This window comes from Parambassis ranga, chromosome 15 (assembly GCF_900634625.1).
Source record: "Parambassis ranga chromosome 15, fParRan2.1, whole genome shotgun sequence".
Lineage (NCBI taxonomy): Eukaryota > Metazoa > Chordata > Actinopteri > Ambassidae > Parambassis > Parambassis ranga.
In genome coordinates this window covers 15015826-15035496 of record NC_041035.1, presented here as the reverse complement: position 1 = coordinate 15035496, position 19671 = coordinate 15015826, and the positions used below count along the sequence as shown (strand labels likewise).

The following is a 19671-nucleotide window of genomic DNA, read 5'->3' as shown; positions in this document are numbered from 1 at the left end:
TAAGATAGCGGAAAAATATGAACTCACCAATTTATCTCCAGACAAAACCTCCAACAGAGAGATCAGGTTATGTCCATCTCGCAGGTCTTCGTACAGATCATTTATATGCTTTCGTACCTGGAGACACAAGGGAAAGATAAAATAAGCCTGCTAATATATTGCTACACAGCTGTGCGTTAATAGTAGTAACAAAAACCCCTTAATCTGATGGAATTTTGTTATTCACACAGAGGTCATTGTTCCTTATTCAGCTTCATTCAGACATTGTGGATGTGTGGCATGCATGCAGTGTTTATCAGGTTCACAAGAGCTTTGTCCAGCCCTGTGTATCATTCTTGCCTCTCTGTGAACCCTGTCCTCATATTCCCTTTTGTTGCTGAATGTCGACAGCCCTTCTTTCACGAAAGTCTCTGACCAAAGGTCGGCTCAAGTCCTGAGAAGTCTTGTGGAAGTTACTTATCTAAACATGAAGCTGACACGTTTGGATCCTGTTAGACTTTGTGTGCAATTTATGTAATCTTGTGAGTTTAAGCCCAGCTTTCAAAGTGTGTTCAGGATCCCACTTTCTTCTGTTTTTCTTTCTCCCACTTACCCTCCGAAACTAAAATGAATGCGGCATTAAAACATGCCATCACTGTAACACCTCCTCTAAACCACTTAAGCGAGGCCCTTAACAGCTCCCATCCTGGGTTTTCTCCTTCCAGCAGTCCCATCTCTCCTTCCTGTCCTAAATACCGCGCCTCTGAAATCACCCTGCTGCCCATTGACCTGCTTTCACACAGGGCTTTCAGCACTGTAATCCCAGATAGCAGCCACAGCTGTGGAGCTAAAATAGACCTGCACCCTTGTGTTATTGGGTCACCCAAGCAGATCCCCAACTGTTACTCAGCACCTCTGGCTTCTCATGCACCATGTGTGGGGCCTGCTAAAACGCACATGACAAAAAGCTGAGGCAAGATACCTGTCTGTCAAGCATAAAATCAAATGTAAACAGTCTGATGTTACTTCATGTTAAGACAACTATAGGATGTAGTGTCACATTTTATTGCACATCATTATTACAGAGAGAGAAAAAAATCCCCTTGTTTCCTTTGCCAAGATTGTGACAAAGTTTATATTATGTGTCAGTGCAAGCTCCAACTAGCATTTCCAAAAGGGCCTCATCAATCTAATTAATTTCTTATATAAAATAAATACAGTACTGCTCCTCATCTCATGCAACCAGCCATGATGACCATCCGTCCCTGTCACCATCTAGTGAGCATTGATCTAAGACACTTAAATTAACCCTTCAAGGCAGGTTAACGGCACCCAACAGATGTTGCAGAGAATGATCAAAGCACATAAAACACCCTCAGAGAAAAAAAATCAATAAAAAGGAGGAAAGAAAAAAAAACAATAATGATAAGTATTGTGGTGGTCCCTTTCATTGATATATGACATAATAGGATTATTAGTAGCAAAGTATCAATGTTGCAGCTGCTAAAGGTTTGCTAAAGGAGCCAATCTATCTATAATTGATTTTTAAAGAGACAGTTCACCAAAAAATGTATGTTTTTACTGTAACCTATAATGTGTTGTTCATCCATCTTGTTTTGGTGTGAGCTGCAGCATATCTCATAAAAACAGCACTTTTATTACTGCATAGTAATATCAAGTTGACTGCTATTCCTTCTTCAACTGATAAAAAGCAATAATGAGTAGCATAAATGATTTTTAAAGACTAACAAAATAGTTAACTTGACAAGTAGATGTGATCAATGTACCACTGATGCATGAACACCATACACCATACATTACATTTTGATTCCCAGGTTCATTTTAACAAAGGTTTATTAAATGAGACGCGCCAGAGCTTGTCTGTCTGCTAAAGTGTCTCATTAAATTCCACAGACAGATGAAACACCACAGTAAACGTTTCAAATCGCAGAGTCAACAAAAAGCAACCTGTTGCTGCAGCAGTGCAGCACCACACTACATGTCATGGTAAATGACTTTTAACAAACTTTAATTATATCTGGGCAGGAATGTTAGCATGCTGGGACCTAACATGGAGATACTCACTGCCAATAATTGATTGATTTGACAGTCACAGAGAAGAACAGACAAAACATACAGAAGCCAGCAGGTATCAGTCTTACCTTCATCAGATGCTGGTTTATCCATTTTGTAAACGTCTTCTTCTGCACTCTGTCTCTTTCGTCTGAAAAGAAAAAAAAAGACTTCCTGTGAATGTTTTTCTTCACATTATAAAGCAATCATTACAAGAAGTTTAGGAAACACAGATCTCTTTTTTTGTGATGACAGCTATTAGAGGCCTCTGCTGCTACAGTATGCCTCCTGTTGGCTGTAGGCTTGTGTTTAATGGTGCAAGAAAACAGAAGGGCCTGAAAAACATGGAGAAATGCAAGATGTTGTTTGATAAATGAGCACTTAAAGTTTGCACTCAGTGTTTTGGATATCTACGTAGTTTTTTTGTTGCAATGCTGCAATATGTATAATGTCATTTTTTATTTATAGAACCAATTAAAGTCATGGGTGTTCAGTATGAAGACCATAATGTGTCCCAGTGGCTCAGAAGAAGGATGTCATTTCCCTGAAACTGGAATAGCATCACTTTCCCCATTCTGCTGTTGACTACATTAGGTTTGCGTCACCATAGCAACCGGAATTCCTGCAGCCAGTGACATAGGCTGAAGCAGGATGGGTGCATACAAAGACAAAAAAAGTACTTTTTCAGTAGCAGAAAACAAAAAAAATATTTGCATTATTGCATTTTTGGAACTACTGATTATTTTTTTCATCAAAGTGTTTTTTCTATCCCGTGTCAGAGCAGAGCAGCACTCCTGCCAGCCACCACAGCTGTGACTCATTCACTATTTCCACGTCTCCACGACAAAACTTAAAATTATCTTCACTACTGCGCACCAAAAATCCTCACATGTACAGTCAAAGGCAGGTCAAATTCATTCCGTTGTCAATGCTGCTGTGTGAACTCTGACCACAACGCTACCAACACAGATAAAGTGAAGCACTGACTAAAAAATAGGTTTTGCCCAAGGATATCTTAGCTGCTATTAGTGATGAGCGAGTCCAGGCATGACTAATCGTTAAAGGAGATGACAAGAAACAGTACCATAAATACTGACCCATGCAGCACATTAGGGTTACCAGGTATGCCCTATGATCCCTCTCAGTCCCAAGCAGGTACTTCATCCTCTGCAGTACCTCCCAAGGGCTGTCAGGAGGATCGTGGTTCAGGTAGATGGATGCCATGTGGATTAGCGATCGAGAAAGAAGTAACAGTCTCCCTCTTCTTGCCTGCCTGCCTGCCTGCCTGCCTACCAGCCTCTAGGGAAGCCACAACTCCCTCTCTCTCTCTCTTTCACCAAGCATCCAGAACGAGTCCTGTCAGGTTTTCCATGGCTACTTGCTAATTTCAGTTTCCATGCGGTTTGGTGTTTATTTAGCAGCACCAGTCAAAACCACAGAAAGAGAAACAGTGTTTCTTGTATTAAAAACCCTTGTTAACATGTTTCAGGATGCTTCTAACAAGCTGCAAGTTAAGAGCATCGAGTCATAACTTTAATTAATTACTGCAAATATTTCAACATGTTCAGCCACAGACCTCCTTTTTAGGGTTGCAAAATTCCCCCAATAATCATGTTTCTATTGTGCATCTGAGACATATCAGCAAAAAACTTTCAGGCAAACAGCTCCTCATGATTCACCATGAAGCCACGAAACACTTCTCCACAGTTTTTAGTGGAATTATTACATCTGCCTGACAGCTATAAGACAAAAAATTACAGTCCAATACAAACATCAATGGCATGTTGTGCTGCACCACTAAAAGTTCACAGAGGACAAACTGTAGTGAGATGACCACATAACATTAGCTCCATAATGCATTCTATAAATGTGAATTGTGACTTTTCTTATATAACACATATAACCTGACCTCTCCTCCACTCTCCTTAGTCTGGATCATACTGGGTAATATCGTCTCATAATCTGTGTTAACTGTCTTCCTTGTAGTTCTGTGCCTCGCTCTCGCTCTCTCTCTTTGCAGGTCTCAAGACCTGCATACTGACCTGCAGTCTCTCCTGTGCTCATCGACTTCACTAGCCCCTGCTGCTCATCTTTACTATCAAATTACTATTCCTACTTATGGACCGACGATATATATAGATATCTATTACAATATAATCACTGTTTCATCTTGCTGTCATGTTTGCTCTGTACTGTATCATGTTTGTATCATGTTTGCTCCTCTCTCCCTCTCTCTCTTTCTCCTTCATCCTCTCTCTCTCTCTCTCTCTCTCTCTCCCTCATCCTCTCTGACTAGCAGCAGGACTGGTTCCCCCTTAAGTTGACGGGTCCTGCTCAAGGTTTCTTCCTCTTAAAGGGAGTTTTTCCTTGCCACAGTGCTCTTAGGGGGGTTCCTGTGAAGCGCTTTGAGACAATGTCTGATTGTAATATGCGCTATATAAATAAAACTGAATTGAATTGAATTGAATTGAATAACATATAACACATTCTGCTTAATTATAAGGCTTGAAACGTGTTTCCCTGATAATGGGGGCACCTCAAGAGCCCCACGACTGTATTCTCTGCGGATTCTTACATTTAGTTCGGCTAAAAATAGTGCATGTGTAAAAGCTGCTGAGAAATTTGTAAGTAGGTTGGCCTGACAATTATATTGTATGATTGAGGCATGACATGAAGCTCGAACCTCACATAAGAGAAGGAACACAGTATCTGTCACACCAGTCTGACTGTATTGATTTAATAAATAGATAAAGTGAGTCGATTTGTACCCTGAATCCTGCTGTGTCACTGCTGATGTGACGCCGCTGTGTAGCTGATTCACAGAGAATTAAGGCAGGGCAGTCTGCGGTGGGACACAAATTTGGTCTGTAATGCCCATGTCTAAGCTCATTGCTGCATAATACATAAACCTCTCCTGAAAAAAACTCATTAATATAGATTCTCTGGGCAAGTATTCCAGGAAACTCTGTCTGTCAAAGCTTGAAGTGAAGGTCAGGAGCTTAAGAGTGTATCATCAGCCAGTTCAATCAAACATGGTCAATAATAAGCTACTGTACAACATGTCTAATGCAGTCACATATCAGATGGTGTGACAAGTATTCCAGGATTTCATGTGGAAATGTGGCCTGTGTTTTCTTAAGACATTAAGGTGAGGTTGCCCTCTGGAGGATCTTACGAGAATAAAACATAAGTATGATCTCTGCTTCTGTGCCATTCACTAACAATTCTCACAGCCTGAGACAACTCATTATTCGGCTGATCTGATTTAATGTAACCATATATGTATATTTTGCTGATGTTATAGCGTACAGCTGAAAATCTGCTTACATTCAATTCTGTGAAAACACAACACAACTAAAATATAATACCAGACACATATTGCTGTAACACTGACACACTGCATGAGTGTCTTCTATTAATATTTAGACAGTGTCATCTTATGAGGGCAATTATCTACATGTTTAGCTGAAACACACAATTATCTAAACTTACTAAAGCTACATAGTATTATTGTTTGGCTTTAAGATTCTCACTTTCAAACTACCAACTGGCTGGGAATGGATTAAAATGTGTTAACCAACAGCTTATGACCTCTGACGTTAATAGGTTGATGTTTGAAGGATCACATAGAAAGCCGGCTACGACCGTCTCATGTTACATTTGCTCTTACTAACATAGCAACCCTGCAACCTCTGAAAAAAGCTGAAGATCTTCTTCAAATACGCAGAATTACAGCAAGATGGGAGTTTAAACTGGTTTTAATCAGAGTTCACTGTGCAGTCGTATATGCCATGTGAACATCTCCATGCCAACGATAGCAAACAACACTGAAAAACATAACATATGGTATTCGGTCTTGTATAAATCGAGATGATGAGAGCACTGTTTTTGTGGCATGGGTGTGAAAGCCAGTCTGCAGTCTGAGCCCCGGTCCGAGCCAAGAGTGTTCAAATAGACGGCCTGAGACACTTATTTGTAGACCTCAGCAAAGCACATGTGCACGGCTATAAATAGCTACAACCATGCTGCCCCTGCTACTGCAGGCTACATAATCTGTGCCACTCAGGTGACATCCTTCACTTCCAACATTCCAACAAAAAAGTCTAGCTTAGAATTAAATGTATTTGAATTCGCATTCTCATTTGCATTCATACATCCTTAGCAAGAGATTCAAGACATACTGCTGGTTGTGTGTAAATACTAGATTTTTGCAGATGCATCCATTAGTACCACAGCTTATGTCACACACATGGCCTTCATTGCTACATTTGCATAATCTTGCTTAAATAGGGGAACAGATAAATTGTTGAGAACATCTGGCTCAAGGGCCAGTGAGGCCCTTTGGCATCTTGTTATGTCAGGATGCCTAAAATATCCCTCACAAAAAGTCCCAGCAATCAAAATCCTATCCTGCCTATGTAATCCTCTTGACCTCGTATGTGAGGGAAATAAAAACAAACGTAAAGACTAAACTGAAAAGCCCTCGACCTTCCAGCCAGTGACAAGGACCTGCTAAACATTCTTGCTAAAGTGTTCTCATTTCTCATGTCTGGTGTCACAACCAGCTCAGTTTGCAAGGGTATGTTTGTTTGTGTGTTACACAAAAGAGACATTTTAAAAAGATACGGACGGTCTAATATTTTTGCACATCTTACTGAATAAGGTATACTTTAATACTTTAAACAAGCCAGTCTCTTGTACAGCTGCGTCATGTTTGAACATGGCCAAACAAAAGCTTGCACATGTTGCTTCATCCGTGCAGACAACAAGCAAACACCTTCACTCTTCCAGTGACTTGTTTGAAAATGCTCAAATACATTTAATTTGTAACAAAGTGGTGCCTTGGGTCTATCTACACAGGCTGGATGCACCTTGTAGCAAATAAGCAACAGTCATGCTGAGTGTTATTATCGGACAATTTATGGTCTTAATGCAATGTGTTCAGGAACTGCTGGTACCTTTGTCCCAAAGAAAAAGGTAAATTGTCAGAAGCTGATGTCTAGCATGTCCTTTAGCTTAATATGTTTAGCTTATTAGCATGCTAACATGTGCTAGTACTAAAATGCAGATGAGCTGGTTTTGAGGATATCTGGTCATAAACTGGCTATGGTTCTAGCCCCATACAGTAAGAGGAAGAGTCTGAGCACCATCTATCTGTATCAAATTTCATGACCATACATTCTAATGTATGGTCATGTATTAATGTATTAATCCAGATAATCTATGAATTGTCTGCACAAAATTCCATAGTAATCCATCCAAAAGCTGTCGGATCAATTCAGTCCAAGACAAAGAATGCCCAACAGGTTGACACTATCATCTGTGGAACAACTGGTCTGTTGCAACCTACAGCAAAGGTAATATTTAACCTTGTCCTGTAGAAATGTGAGATGCACACTGCTTTTTACAATATATGCAGCCTGCCTTCATCTACTGTGTGTTAATAATATGTGTTGTTGTGAGCATGGTATCTGAGCATGTGGTAAACAAAAACTCAAATGATAAGGGAGAGATAGTTGAGGATGCATTTTTGTCATTCTTTGTAAGTGAGAATACAGTCAGTGTTCTCAGAAGGGTAGGGCAGCAATGGTGGTATGTGAACTGCTCAGTAAGTGAAACAAGTTGCCAAGCCTTCAAAGCAGCCCTTCCAGTCAGACTCTGCGTTTTTTTAGACTAAAATAATAAAAAAAAGCAAGAAAAGTTTGATCATCTGTGCAAAGATATTGATTACAATATGTGCTCGCATGGACTATTACAGTACTACAGAGGCACTTAGCAAAGTCGAGCAGAGGAGAGGAGGAAGCATTAATGGCAGCTAATGGGACATAACTGTTATGGTGCTAACATGAACACACACTCAGCTGCTAACAATCCAATACTAGCCTCCATATGTGCAACAGCTGCAACTGCTTCACAGAAATAAGTATTTGTGCATGTGAGAAAATGTGTTTTCCGCTCAGGACTCTCATTCAGATTGCAGAGATTAAGATTTAGGCTCTTTACGCTCTAATTTAAAGTAATCCTGTGACTGACAGATCACAATGGCTATCCAACATCAACCAATATCTGTTTCACTGGACTACTTTCTCTCTGGAACATCTCTTGAGTTTGTTTCAGTGATTGATCATCATGTGTTGGCTAAAGGTTACACTGTTTATGCTTCCCTCATCTGTTTGAGCTCCACCAAGAGCTGACAAACTCCACAGTAATGTCACAGAAAGAGTCGACATCTTGGAAGAAAAAGTATGTCCTCGTCTTCTTCTTCTTAAATCAATATATTTCCTAAAATAACTACAGCCAGCCCATCCTAAACAGACACCATTTTAACAAACAGTTCACTAATAGCAGGACACATCTCAGCTCCTTGTACTGGTGGAACAGATGAGCAAGTTTCCAGGAAGCAGCACCAGTTGTCAACATGCATTTCATTAATAAGTGTAACAAAATGACCTAAGAAGTGATAGGATCACATCATTTTCTTACAATATTATGCAAAATACACCTGGTTTCCAGGTGAATTGATTCCCACCTGAATCTTTAATACTCAGAAATCAAATCTGAACAAAGTTCAGAGGTACCCTAACACAAAACCAAACGGAACAGCTCTCTGCTTGGCCCTTCATGACAACGTGGAGAGAGGAAATTTGGCTCTATAAGCATGGGATTGCTTCCCAGCATCTGCTGCATTCAGGAGAGAAGGGTGGTGCAGCTGGAGTGGGAGAGGAAAAGCTAGAGAGCGTGAGTCAGGGGTGGAGCAGAGAGAGAGAGGCTCACAAGATGATCTCATGTAAGAGCTGCGGAATGAGTTTCAGTCATGCTGGTCTTCCCATCGCCATGACAGCATATAAATACAACATTGAGCATGGGGCACAGATATAATGCTAAGTGCTTTGACTAGACTGCAGCGTGGCCATGTTTCATATAACTTCACAACATGTCAGGAATATCAATCTATTGTGTGACATTGTAGAATACAAAAAAAAATACAATACTACAATATGCTACACAGTAAGGTAGGCTAACAGTAAAAAGCTGTTCTGGTTTGGATTACACTGCCTATTTTAAATGACCTATATTGATCAGATCAATAAAGGCTTAGGAACAAGAACATGTCTAAGTGAAAAAGCTGTAAGGATACAAGTTGAACAGCTGGTTGGGTTACTCCCGCTCGTAAAACATAAATTTTTTTTTATTTTAACTAGTTATTGTCATTATTTTAGACAATAGCTAGTTAACACTGGCCATTCCCGCTTAGCAGACAACACCACTGCACCTTTAGCCGTTTGCATTGTGGATTTAAAAGTGTGTCTCTTGGCAGTTTTGGTGATCTAAGTTTGCTTTTTAAACGGTCTTTAGATGGCATAGACACAAAAAAAAATATTTTAGAGGTGGGTTAAAAAAGTAAAACTCAGCGGCTGGGTCCAAACAACCCAGCCTGCGTTCTATCCCATAGTGGCCCAGCAGCAGAGTTATGGTTGTTATTATTAACCCAGTAGTTTTTCTTTGAGTGTATATAAACTGGTGGTGGCTTTTACTATCTTAACATTTTACTTTTCATTTCCTTGTTGACAAATCTCAACAACCTGACAAACAGCAACAGCTAACACTCTGTCTGACACATCTGGATGAAACCTGTAAAATGAAACCAAAAGCTTCAGATCAGTTTAAGCTGATGTTATCATTGATGCTACTTAATTTCACTGGAAAATAACTAACTGGTATGTCACTAAGTAAAAAGGATGCTTGTGCTTATATCTTTCAACCATAATTAATCGATGTTTTATTGTAATCCTATGAAGCATGTTCCTATTGTTTGCTAACAATGTAAGTTAGCGGGTTAGTGCTCAGCTTTTTGGAGGCAACAATGGCGAGCTGTGTAAACTGTTCAGTACAGAACTAAATAGGGTCAGTTAGGTGAGAAGAGACTATCCTCAGAGTGTGGCTTGTTGATCTGAATGAAACCATTTCAAACAACATGGCACAACATGAACAAGTCTCTGAAACTTGGACGCAAACAAAATATCTTTTGTACGTTAGCAGACAGTGTCCATAGAGGCAGCCTGTGTGTGTGTGTGGGCCACAAGCCGTTTGAATGTGATGAGTGGGCTGTCGACATGGAGCAGAGGGGATGGGCTAGGCAGGGCTCAGGAGGGTGGACAAAGGCAGTGACTGTGCAAAAAAACACAATGCTCTCACTTGCTACTATGTTTGATCATACAAGGTGATCCAAACACTTAAACAGGAGTTTTTATGTTTTATGGATGTGCAGCAGTGAGTGTTGTAAGGCTTATTATATAGATGATAGTGATTCACTGTAATGTCACAGAGAAACTGACAGGCCACACCCTGCTACAGCAACAAACACAGTCTGCATCCTAAAGGCTTACTGTTGTATATGTGTTGCACAAGAGCTCAGGTCTACATATAGGTAATAGTTCATACTCGGGAACTAGCTTTAATTTGATTAATTGCACTACTTGTGGTGTCTGAGGACTGAAAAACTCTAACTCACTTCAGCCCTGCATCACAAATAAACTTGTCTTCCATTCAGGCCATATGGCATCTTAAAAAACACTAAAATGAACTGCAAGAAGAGCTGACGGAACCACCAAATGTCTAATCCATTAAATCTTCCCTGATGTCAGAGGATGATCAACTGTTGGGAAACTGTAATGGCCCCATCATGCCGAGAGGCTAACCAAGCAGGCTCTGCTAGAACAGCGTGATCCTGTACAGCCACTGCCCTGTGTCATTAACTGTTGTATGTGTCTAAGAAACCGGGTATTTAACTCATTCCTTCAGTTTACAGTCTTTTGTCTGCACAGCCTGCATTGAATTTCAGCTCAGCCCAAAGCAGTTTCTCTCTCATACCTAATTAGCGAAGCATTCTTACAGCTGGAGCAACAAGAACCAAATGCACGCCCCCACTCAGTTATGCAGAGTTTCATAGTTCATGAAGAAGACGGTTTTTGGTCTCAGAGTGTAAAAGGTCACACCGGAGGTCACACAGACAATGACAATGAATGTTTTCTCCACTCCTTCTTTCACTGGACCACACAGCATCAGAAGCCTGGTCAGAAACTAAATGACAAGCAGCCACATAAACACAATATCACAGATATATAAATGTAAATATGGCATTAACCAATTTGTATATTGATTCACAGATGAACAAAAAGCTGCCTTTTCCTCTATCACCTGCCCCCGGCTGTTTATATTGGTCTGTTTAGCTGTTTGCTGGGATACTGTTGGTGTTTTTGTTATCAAAATGCATCCCTTTGATACTTGTTAGCATCACATGGAGCAAAGCTTGGGGCTTTAGTGATAGCCGTGTCTAATACAAATAAAACACCAGTAACAGTGAGCTTCATAGCAGAAATTAAGCAGCACCCAAAGGGAAATGTCTCAACTGTGGAGAAAAGAGCTTTTATAACATTAAATAGAACAGAAATACGTTTTCTACTAATATAATGTTATAAAAGGTTTGCATGAAATTATTTGATTAACTTACATTTTTGCTACGTTTTATCATCTACACTCACACACTATTATACCTTTAGCTCCAACGACTTGGACTTTTTCTATGGAAATTCAACGCAAATTATTTTCAGACACAATCAGTCAACAACATTTGTAAACAAATTATTATTATTATTTGTGGTGTTTGCACACTTGATGCTATTTCCGCTCACCTTAACTGGTGAATAAATGTTTAAAATTCTTTGGCTTCCGCAGTAAAAGCTTTTTTTTGGGCATGGCTGTGGTGTAGGTCTGTTTTCCAGGTGAAATGATTAGCACACAAGCAAATTTCTATAAGAACCAGAGATAATTCTGTGCAGAATAATATTCATATTTCAAAGAAATATCCTGATTTGTGAAAATGTGAGGAGCTGGTTAAGGTGACACTACAAAGGAAATCATTAGCTGCAACATTTTTAAGCACCATGAAGTGCAAAATATTATAAAGATTGAAAAAAAGCATCCTTACCCTTCTTTGATAAATTCATTGTTCAGGCAACAGCTCAGATATCGTCTAAAATCAATATGCAAACACTGATCCTAAGTAGCTCTAATAGCAGAGACTATAGTGTGTCACTGCTCCTCTGCCTTAAGACAACAGCTACAGATTCCTAATGATGCTTCATCATATGATCCCATTCCAGTGTGTTTAAGCCCTCTACCACAGCTGACTAGCCCTCCTGACCAAAAAAAAAACACTCAACAGCTGATAGCACATGCTCCAGGCCAGGATGCAACACAATAGTAGCACTGTATCAGTGTTTTATTGTTCTGTCATTTCACTTTGTTTCTGCTTCTGGGTAAGGAAAGAGTTAAAACCGCTGCTGTCAGTTTGAATTCAGCTACACTAAGAGCGCCACAGGCCTGGCCTGAGAGCATGACATTGTCAAGCGCTAGCTGTCACACAGACACTGATGAAAGTCGACTCTGTATGTGTGATGGATTTACTCTAATTAATGAGAGAGAACCTAAAAGGCAAAACATGACAGGAGCTACTGATATAATCTGACTCTGTATCCTGCTATGTCATTGCCCTGCCTACAATGAGAGAACACACAGATTGATCAGAATAAAATAATAATAATTCACTTTCATTGAATATTTGATTCTTCTGTTAATACACTGGTTTAAATATCAGCTGCTTTTGTGGACATATCTCAAGCAACATGTTTTTTTATTCAGTGTGACATGGTAAATAATCTCCTAAATTATTAATCATAAACACTCTTTGTCTCAGATACTAAAATTCAGCCTAAATGTGATGTCATGCAGGAAATATTCCTATTTTTTCCACAGCAAAGACACTAAGACTAGCGAGTCACCGCAGAGAGGGAGACAGAGAGGGGGCAGGCTGACATTTATTGAACTGTCAAGCAACAATCAGACGATTTCTTTCTTCATCGTCTTGAAGCATAAACACAACCAATTATCAATGATCCTACCTTTGTATTTTTCCAATACATCCTCATACGCTTGAAGGTATTCCTGTTCGTCCGAAAGCATATAACCCTGCGGTGCGTACTGAGCCATAACCCCGGGCTTCACAAACTGGACATTCACCAGCGACGGACAGGGACACAGCGTGTGAGTGTGTGTACGTGCATGTGTGTGTTTGTGTGCATGTATGTGTGTGTGTGTCTGTGTGTGCGCTGGTGAGAGTGATCGGCGCTGTTGTTGTACCAAAGGAAACGCCCTACATCCCTCCCTTGTCTGCGCTCTGACCAATAGGCGACACTTCCTCTCCTGGGTTCACTGATTGATAGGAAGAACTGCCGGACGCTCTGCGCTGTAAAAAGTGTCGGTCTGAGACGGTCAATTAGCCCAAATAATCCGAGTTTAAAAACCTAATTTGAAGTGATAGTAATATGTAATATAATGGCATGTGCGTACATGTCACTCAGACGAACACTGTTGGCACTACTGTATATCAATAAGCAAAATATGACGTTAAAAGAGAATACAAGGAGTTGTACTATTTTTTATAGTGTGCACAAAACAAACTCCTTCCACTGTCAGCCTCTCGGTACCGGTTTGTAACACGGACCAAAGCTCTAAAGCAACTTGGACGCAATGCTGACAAGCAGATGTCACCATTGTCTGCAAAGTGCGCAAAGGTGCGCAAAGGTGCGGGGAAACTTCATCCACAGGATCTGGCACACAGTGTCAAAGTATCATTATAAAGTACTTAAACGCTATAAAACCCGTTTAACGGCCTCATTAACAAATCTGAAACTAACAACAGTCCAAGCCAGTGATATCTCTCTTATTCCCTCTCTCTAGATCAAGAAATACACAATACAATGCATAGCTCAGGGGATAATAATAATAATAATAATAATAATAATAATTGGCATCCAGAATAACAGCAGACCAAAATACCATCACATGTGCCACAAGACCCGAGCCACACGTCTCTAGACCCGATTTATGTTTCCAAATAATAAGAACATAGCTTCCGGCCTAATACGCACATAGAACAGCATATTCAGGCAGTTTTCTCCTACATCACTGTCTAATAACCTGACATACGAGACTCTCCCTCACCTGCGATCCTGAGCACAGCCCTCTCAGCTGGATCCAGCACGGATCCTCCCTGGATTTTTCTCTTGGACCGCTCATGTCTGGGAAGGTTCCAGGGCAAGGTATCACCCGGTGCCGGTGATGCAGATCCAGATTTAACGCTGTAATCATCCTCATCCGAGAAATCCGCCGAGGAAGACATGGAGCAGTGAAGGGAAGGGTTCCCCGAGCTGGAGCTCTGAGAGACAAAAGAAATGGGGTTAAAGAAAAGGGAACAATGCTTGTCTTGATTACCCACACAGATACAGTTTAAATGACAAACATACGGCGCGTTTTAATCACACGTATCTTCCTTACTATAGCGGGTCAAAGTGCGTAACAGCGCATGATAAAAGGTGTGAGAACGCATGAGCCACCAGCTCTCAATAACCCAAAACAATAAAAGATTCAAGCAAATAAAGGCAATGAGGAATCAATAGTATCTGGCTCCCCCGCCAGGTCAACAATAAGACTTACCACTGTGTACATGGAGACCTGTCAGGCTGGAAGAATATAGAAAAAAACAAATCCTGTCAGCGCGTTATTAGCTTCCACCTTTCGGTCACATATTTCAAAGGGTGCCACGCCCGTCGGGAGGGGGGGGGATGCTCCGGTCACGCGTCCGACTCTTTATCGGAACATTTAAGGATGCGAGGTGATGTCAGATCTCCAGAGAGCTGGAGGGATGGTACGCTGTGTGCTGTCGAGGCAGAGAGCTGCACAGTGATGGGAGAACAGACTGCATGTGTCTCTACGCGTCATACCCGGTATAGCCAACAACAGCAGCTCGCCAGCTCCAACAGCGACGGTGGTGTTAGAGCGCCATCCCTGCACGAATTACTGGGTGGCTACATATGGCTCCAAAGCGGGGGGGTAATAAGAGGACACGGGGCTCCCACAGTTCTTCATGGCAGGCACCGTGTATGCAAGATGTGAGGAATTTACCGGCATGAAAAACACAATTGTATATGCACTCCCCAGTGTTAAATAAAACTGCTCATGTACAATGATGAATCAATGTTCTGCTGCACCCTGACACACCTAGGGTTAAGCAACAAAACAAATACAGACAGTCCACATGGAGAGAGGTGGGGTGTAAAATGAGTGTATACCTGCAGGGTAAATTAACTTTATAATAGAACAGTATTTAAACAAACAGCAGACTGCATTAAGTTATACGTCTGTACTCCAGATTGTGTATTTGTTCAAATTTGAGGTAGCTGCTTTTTCAGCACTTTTCATCAGGATAAATACTGAAAAGGCAGATTTGTTTTAATATGTATCAGCTCTCTGCTTATCTTTATAAATAAGAAAACACAGACTTTGTGTCATTTCGTATGTTTCCTTTTTTACCTTAATTCTTATGGGAGTATACAAAGAATTGAAAGATTAGAGTCCCTCCCCCATCATTTACTAAAAGGATTATCCCTTTCAACCATTTATTCTTTGCTAATACCTAATATTCTGCTGGAGATACACTGTTAAAGCCTGAATATCACCTACAGCAGACACACACAGCTCTCGTTAAATCAATATAATGTATTTATGTTTCTTCATATTTGAGAACTGCCAGCTGAAAAGGGGGCTGTGTGGTAGCCATTTTGACAGCAATGATGATGATGATGTCACTGCTGCTATGGACCATTTAAAAAGATGCTCCACAGATGGTGAAAACAAATGTGTTCATGCAGGCCTTGAGCTCTAACCTTCCCCACATGACAAACCATCAATAAGAGATCAACAGAACACTATTGTTATTGTTATGTTGCGCTTTGCACATGCCCAACAAATATGTCAGCAAGAATGAAAACATTAGCAATGATAACATATTCAAATAGGTCATAAGGCAATGGTGATAGCTGCTGTGGTGAAGTTGTTATGCATCGTGTCTGCTGACAAGTGCAATAATGAATTTTGTTATCTGCAATATTGCAACACTACTAACAGGCAGAGGGACACTCATCAATATGTTCCATTTTGTCTGGTGAAACATCATACAAGGCTTGACATGTGAACTGGATATTAAACAGCAAAGGACTTTCACTGCACAGATAAACACAAAAAATACATGACATTAAAATATTTGATATATACAGCGTACTTACTCTATGTTTTTATATCACTTTCCCACTGCATAATTTGAAAGTGATGTTAAGCGATGGCACACACCCTCTTGTACTGTGCAGCTTATTCATTGACTGGCATAAAGATGTTACTGTGGTGAGTTAACAAAGAGGCGAGTCTGAGGACATGTTCCAGCAAGCATGCCAGGATTACCAAGGCAAATGAACAGATATCATTATCGTCTCTTTAAATGTTGGTGTTCATCAATAGAGGAAATATAGCACATAGTAGTTGATCATTTCATGGAATAATGTGGTGCACAAACTTCCTGATTCCTCATTCTTTACAACAAAGCCTATGAAAAAAACAAGTCTTATTGTCTTTTGAGCTAGATATCTGTGACAAAATTCAGACTTTGATGTACTCTACTTTTGATTTGTCATGTGATATCCTGTATCTATAAATACACCTTGGAATGCATAACATACAGTAACTGTAAAGAGACCATCCTTTTGACAGCACAGCCAAGGATGAAGCGCGCCAAAGAATCTGCCCTTACCTCCTTACCAATGGCCCTGTAGAGAAGATCATTCAAAAACATATCATCAGGATTAACTGTAGATACACTTCATGGGAGGATACCTACAGGTTTACGTGTGGGAGTGACCTGTACAGACTGGTAAAATTCTGGCAGCACTCTCTTCTTGACTTTGCGCTTTCTTAGAGTCGATGATGAATCAGGCTCACTCTCAGGAACCTCAACCAGACTGGGCTTTTCCTCAGTCACCCGTGCATGTATGCTCCGTCTTGAGTGACGTGGACTGTGCCTAAAGCCCTGGGAAACATGAAGGAAAGTCAGGCACAGCAAGAGACATTAAAAACATATTATGAATAATAACTGTGATCCATGCAGTTCAGAGGCGTGCTACTGTGAGCTCGTTTGACCTAGATTTTTAGAAAGTCAATTACTACAAGACCTACAAGACAAAAAAACAATACAATTTTGCATTTTAAACAATATCCCTTTTTAACCCTGTGAATCTTACTTTTACTCTTCTTTTTTTGTGACCAAGGACACAGATTTACAACTGCCCTGTTGTAGTCTCCTTGAATTTGATACTGAGTCCTGTGGTTCAATAACATCACCTCCACAGGAAGGCAGGCTTTAAAACCTCAGAGAATCACAAAAACAAAAGCTCCATTTTCAGGCATCAGTGTAATGTAGCTACTCTGCAGAGATATAACTACGTGGCACTGTCTGCAAATGAGTTTACTGAGCGTCTGTTCAGAGTTTTAATTAGATTACAGGATCTGTGGGGAAGATCAGTCAGGAAAGATATGCATAATAAAGCACTTTCAGTTGTTAATCGCGGATCTTTTATTACGTTTGTATGTATTCACGTGACTCAGATGGGTTTAAATTATTCAACAAATATCCTGGTTTTATTTTGAAAGCACTGTGCGTAAAAACGGAAACAGACCAACTGACGCCAAACTTGATGCTTTCAAACAGAACCAAAGATGATGATAAATATTAAGCCTACCTTGTGATCGATAACATTGAGAAGGTTCCTACCATATAAGATAGTTATATCTGACCAGTCAAAGGTCACACTCACCTCAGTGAGAGAGAAAGTGCTAAATCACCCACATTATTTATTGATAGTCTAACACATGCGCATTGCGCATTGCACGGTCCTTAAAATAGTCATGCAGTGCTTGAAAAAAGTCCAAATAAACTGATTCTGAAGGGCTGAAGCATTTATTAAAACATACTTTAAATACAATACACCCTCCATCAGACTCGAACAGATTGAAATAATAATATAATCTGCTGCTGCTAATGACAAAACAGAAAAGTAAAAAGTTTATCCTACCTCTGATCGAAAATGATGCGCTCGTAGGCCAACTACAAAGCAAAAAACAGAAGGTGCAATGAGATATAAAAATTAGCTTTAAGTCAAGACACAGCGAGTATTCGTTCCTTTAAGACATCATCAACTTATTTTAACTAAAAATCCATTTTAAATGTCTTGACGCACATTTACATCCCCATTAAAAAAACACGTCTAGTCTGACGCCTCAAACTGCAGATGTCAGATTGTGACTATGTTGTCAGCTATAGGAGATATATAGCATTAATATATAATCATAATGTACAGACATGAGCTGTCAGGATGACAAGATGCGGTCGGCCTGCGATACTCACCGCGGCTCTTAGTGCGTCCGGAGAGCACAGATTTTATTGGATGCTTTCCATTACGGAGTCTGCGATGCCAGCAGCAGAAAAACAAAATCGTCGCAATAGTCCCCAGCAAAAGCAACAATAAGAGCAGCACACATTGAATACTGTACGGCCTTAACAGCACCAAAAACGCCGCAGCGATCATCATAAGGCGAGATATAGGACAGATCCGTCAGCCTCATACAGACAGCTGGCTCCGCTCCTGCCGTTCTAGCGCTGGAAGCTCGAAATGAGAATTTAAAAAAAAGCATTCACTGACATACGTGAAGCATCACACACACGGCAATAACGCGTGTGGATTCAAAAAAGGACCGGCCCAGACTATTGATAGCATTATTGTGAGGTACAATACATGACTCAGCAGAGGCGCCAAGTTTTATTTATTTATTTTTGAACAGGGCCAGCAGGGAGAGTCAGCAGATTCAGCAGCATCGCAGTAATCTGCTGCAGAGTGGACTGCCCAAAGGGATGAGGCTGTAGAACGGCAGGTTACACAGGCAGGCTGATGCACTTACAGCACACCCGTCCAACATACTGTGCAGTCATATATTTTTCTTATTTCAGCACTGATGAGTACATCATACATTTTACACAATGGGTCCTATTTAGGATTAGAGAGGGACAAACAGTCCAATTTTGAATGTAATCCAACATGGTTATGCAATTTTTGGATGATCTGGTACTTTTCCTTTCTTCTGACAGATCAAGGATTTAAGCAAATAAAAGTGACATGAGATACAATGTGTTTTATTTGAATAGGCCTATGCAACAGAATATGCAACTGTCCTTGTTTCTCAGGTTGTGTCCATGTCAGACAACACAGGCCTAGTTTTATGCATCTTGGATGTCAACATACAAATAGAAGAACCTTATTAGAAGAATCAGATTATTAGAAGATGCAATCTAATACATAAATTCTCAAACTACATTTTGCCCACCCCATTTATAAACTGTGTGAAGGTTGCACTGGATTGCATCAGATCATTCAGGTAAACATACTATTGTGGCTTGAATACCAGTTTGTCTTAAATCCTGATTATAACTGTTGCTCTCATCACTGTGTGTGAAACTTTGCATGGAACAGATACATTGGATATGTGCTGCCTGGTTACAACATAAATTCATATTTTAATGCATACATATTTTTTCATTGTTCAGTCTATATAATGTAAAATAAATGTGTTGCCCTAATATTAATTTTAGTTTTTATTATTTTATTGAAGCCATTTTAA

The 19671-nt window shown here is 40.2% G+C and overlaps 1 protein-coding gene across 8 annotated transcripts in view; it reads right to left on the bottom strand.

The window, feature by feature from the left end:
- dst (dystonin) overlaps positions 1–18584 on the bottom strand; it is an 84369-nt gene extending 65785 nt beyond the window's left edge. For 3 of the 8 annotated variants that reach the window (XM_028423811.1, XM_028423817.1, XM_028423812.1), the window contains exons 1-4: positions 14608–14685; positions 14116–14329; positions 2142–2203; positions 28–117 (exon numbers count right to left, since the gene is read on the bottom strand). In XM_028423811.1, coding sequence (XP_028279612.1) covers positions 28–117; positions 2142–2203; positions 14116–14329; positions 14608–14619 — 378 coding nt within the window. In that variant the 5' untranslated portion in view covers positions 14620–14685. Of the gene's footprint in view, positions 1–27; positions 118–2141; positions 2204–3149; positions 3248–12040; positions 12075–13013; positions 13209–14115; positions 14330–14607; positions 14686–16840; positions 17030–18071; positions 18104–18403 lie in introns of those variants that run through there. The other 5 variants (XM_028423813.1, XM_028423818.1, XM_028423809.1 and 2 more) reach the window with 4 other exon arrangements.
- Positions 18585–19671: the final 1087 nt, after the last annotated feature.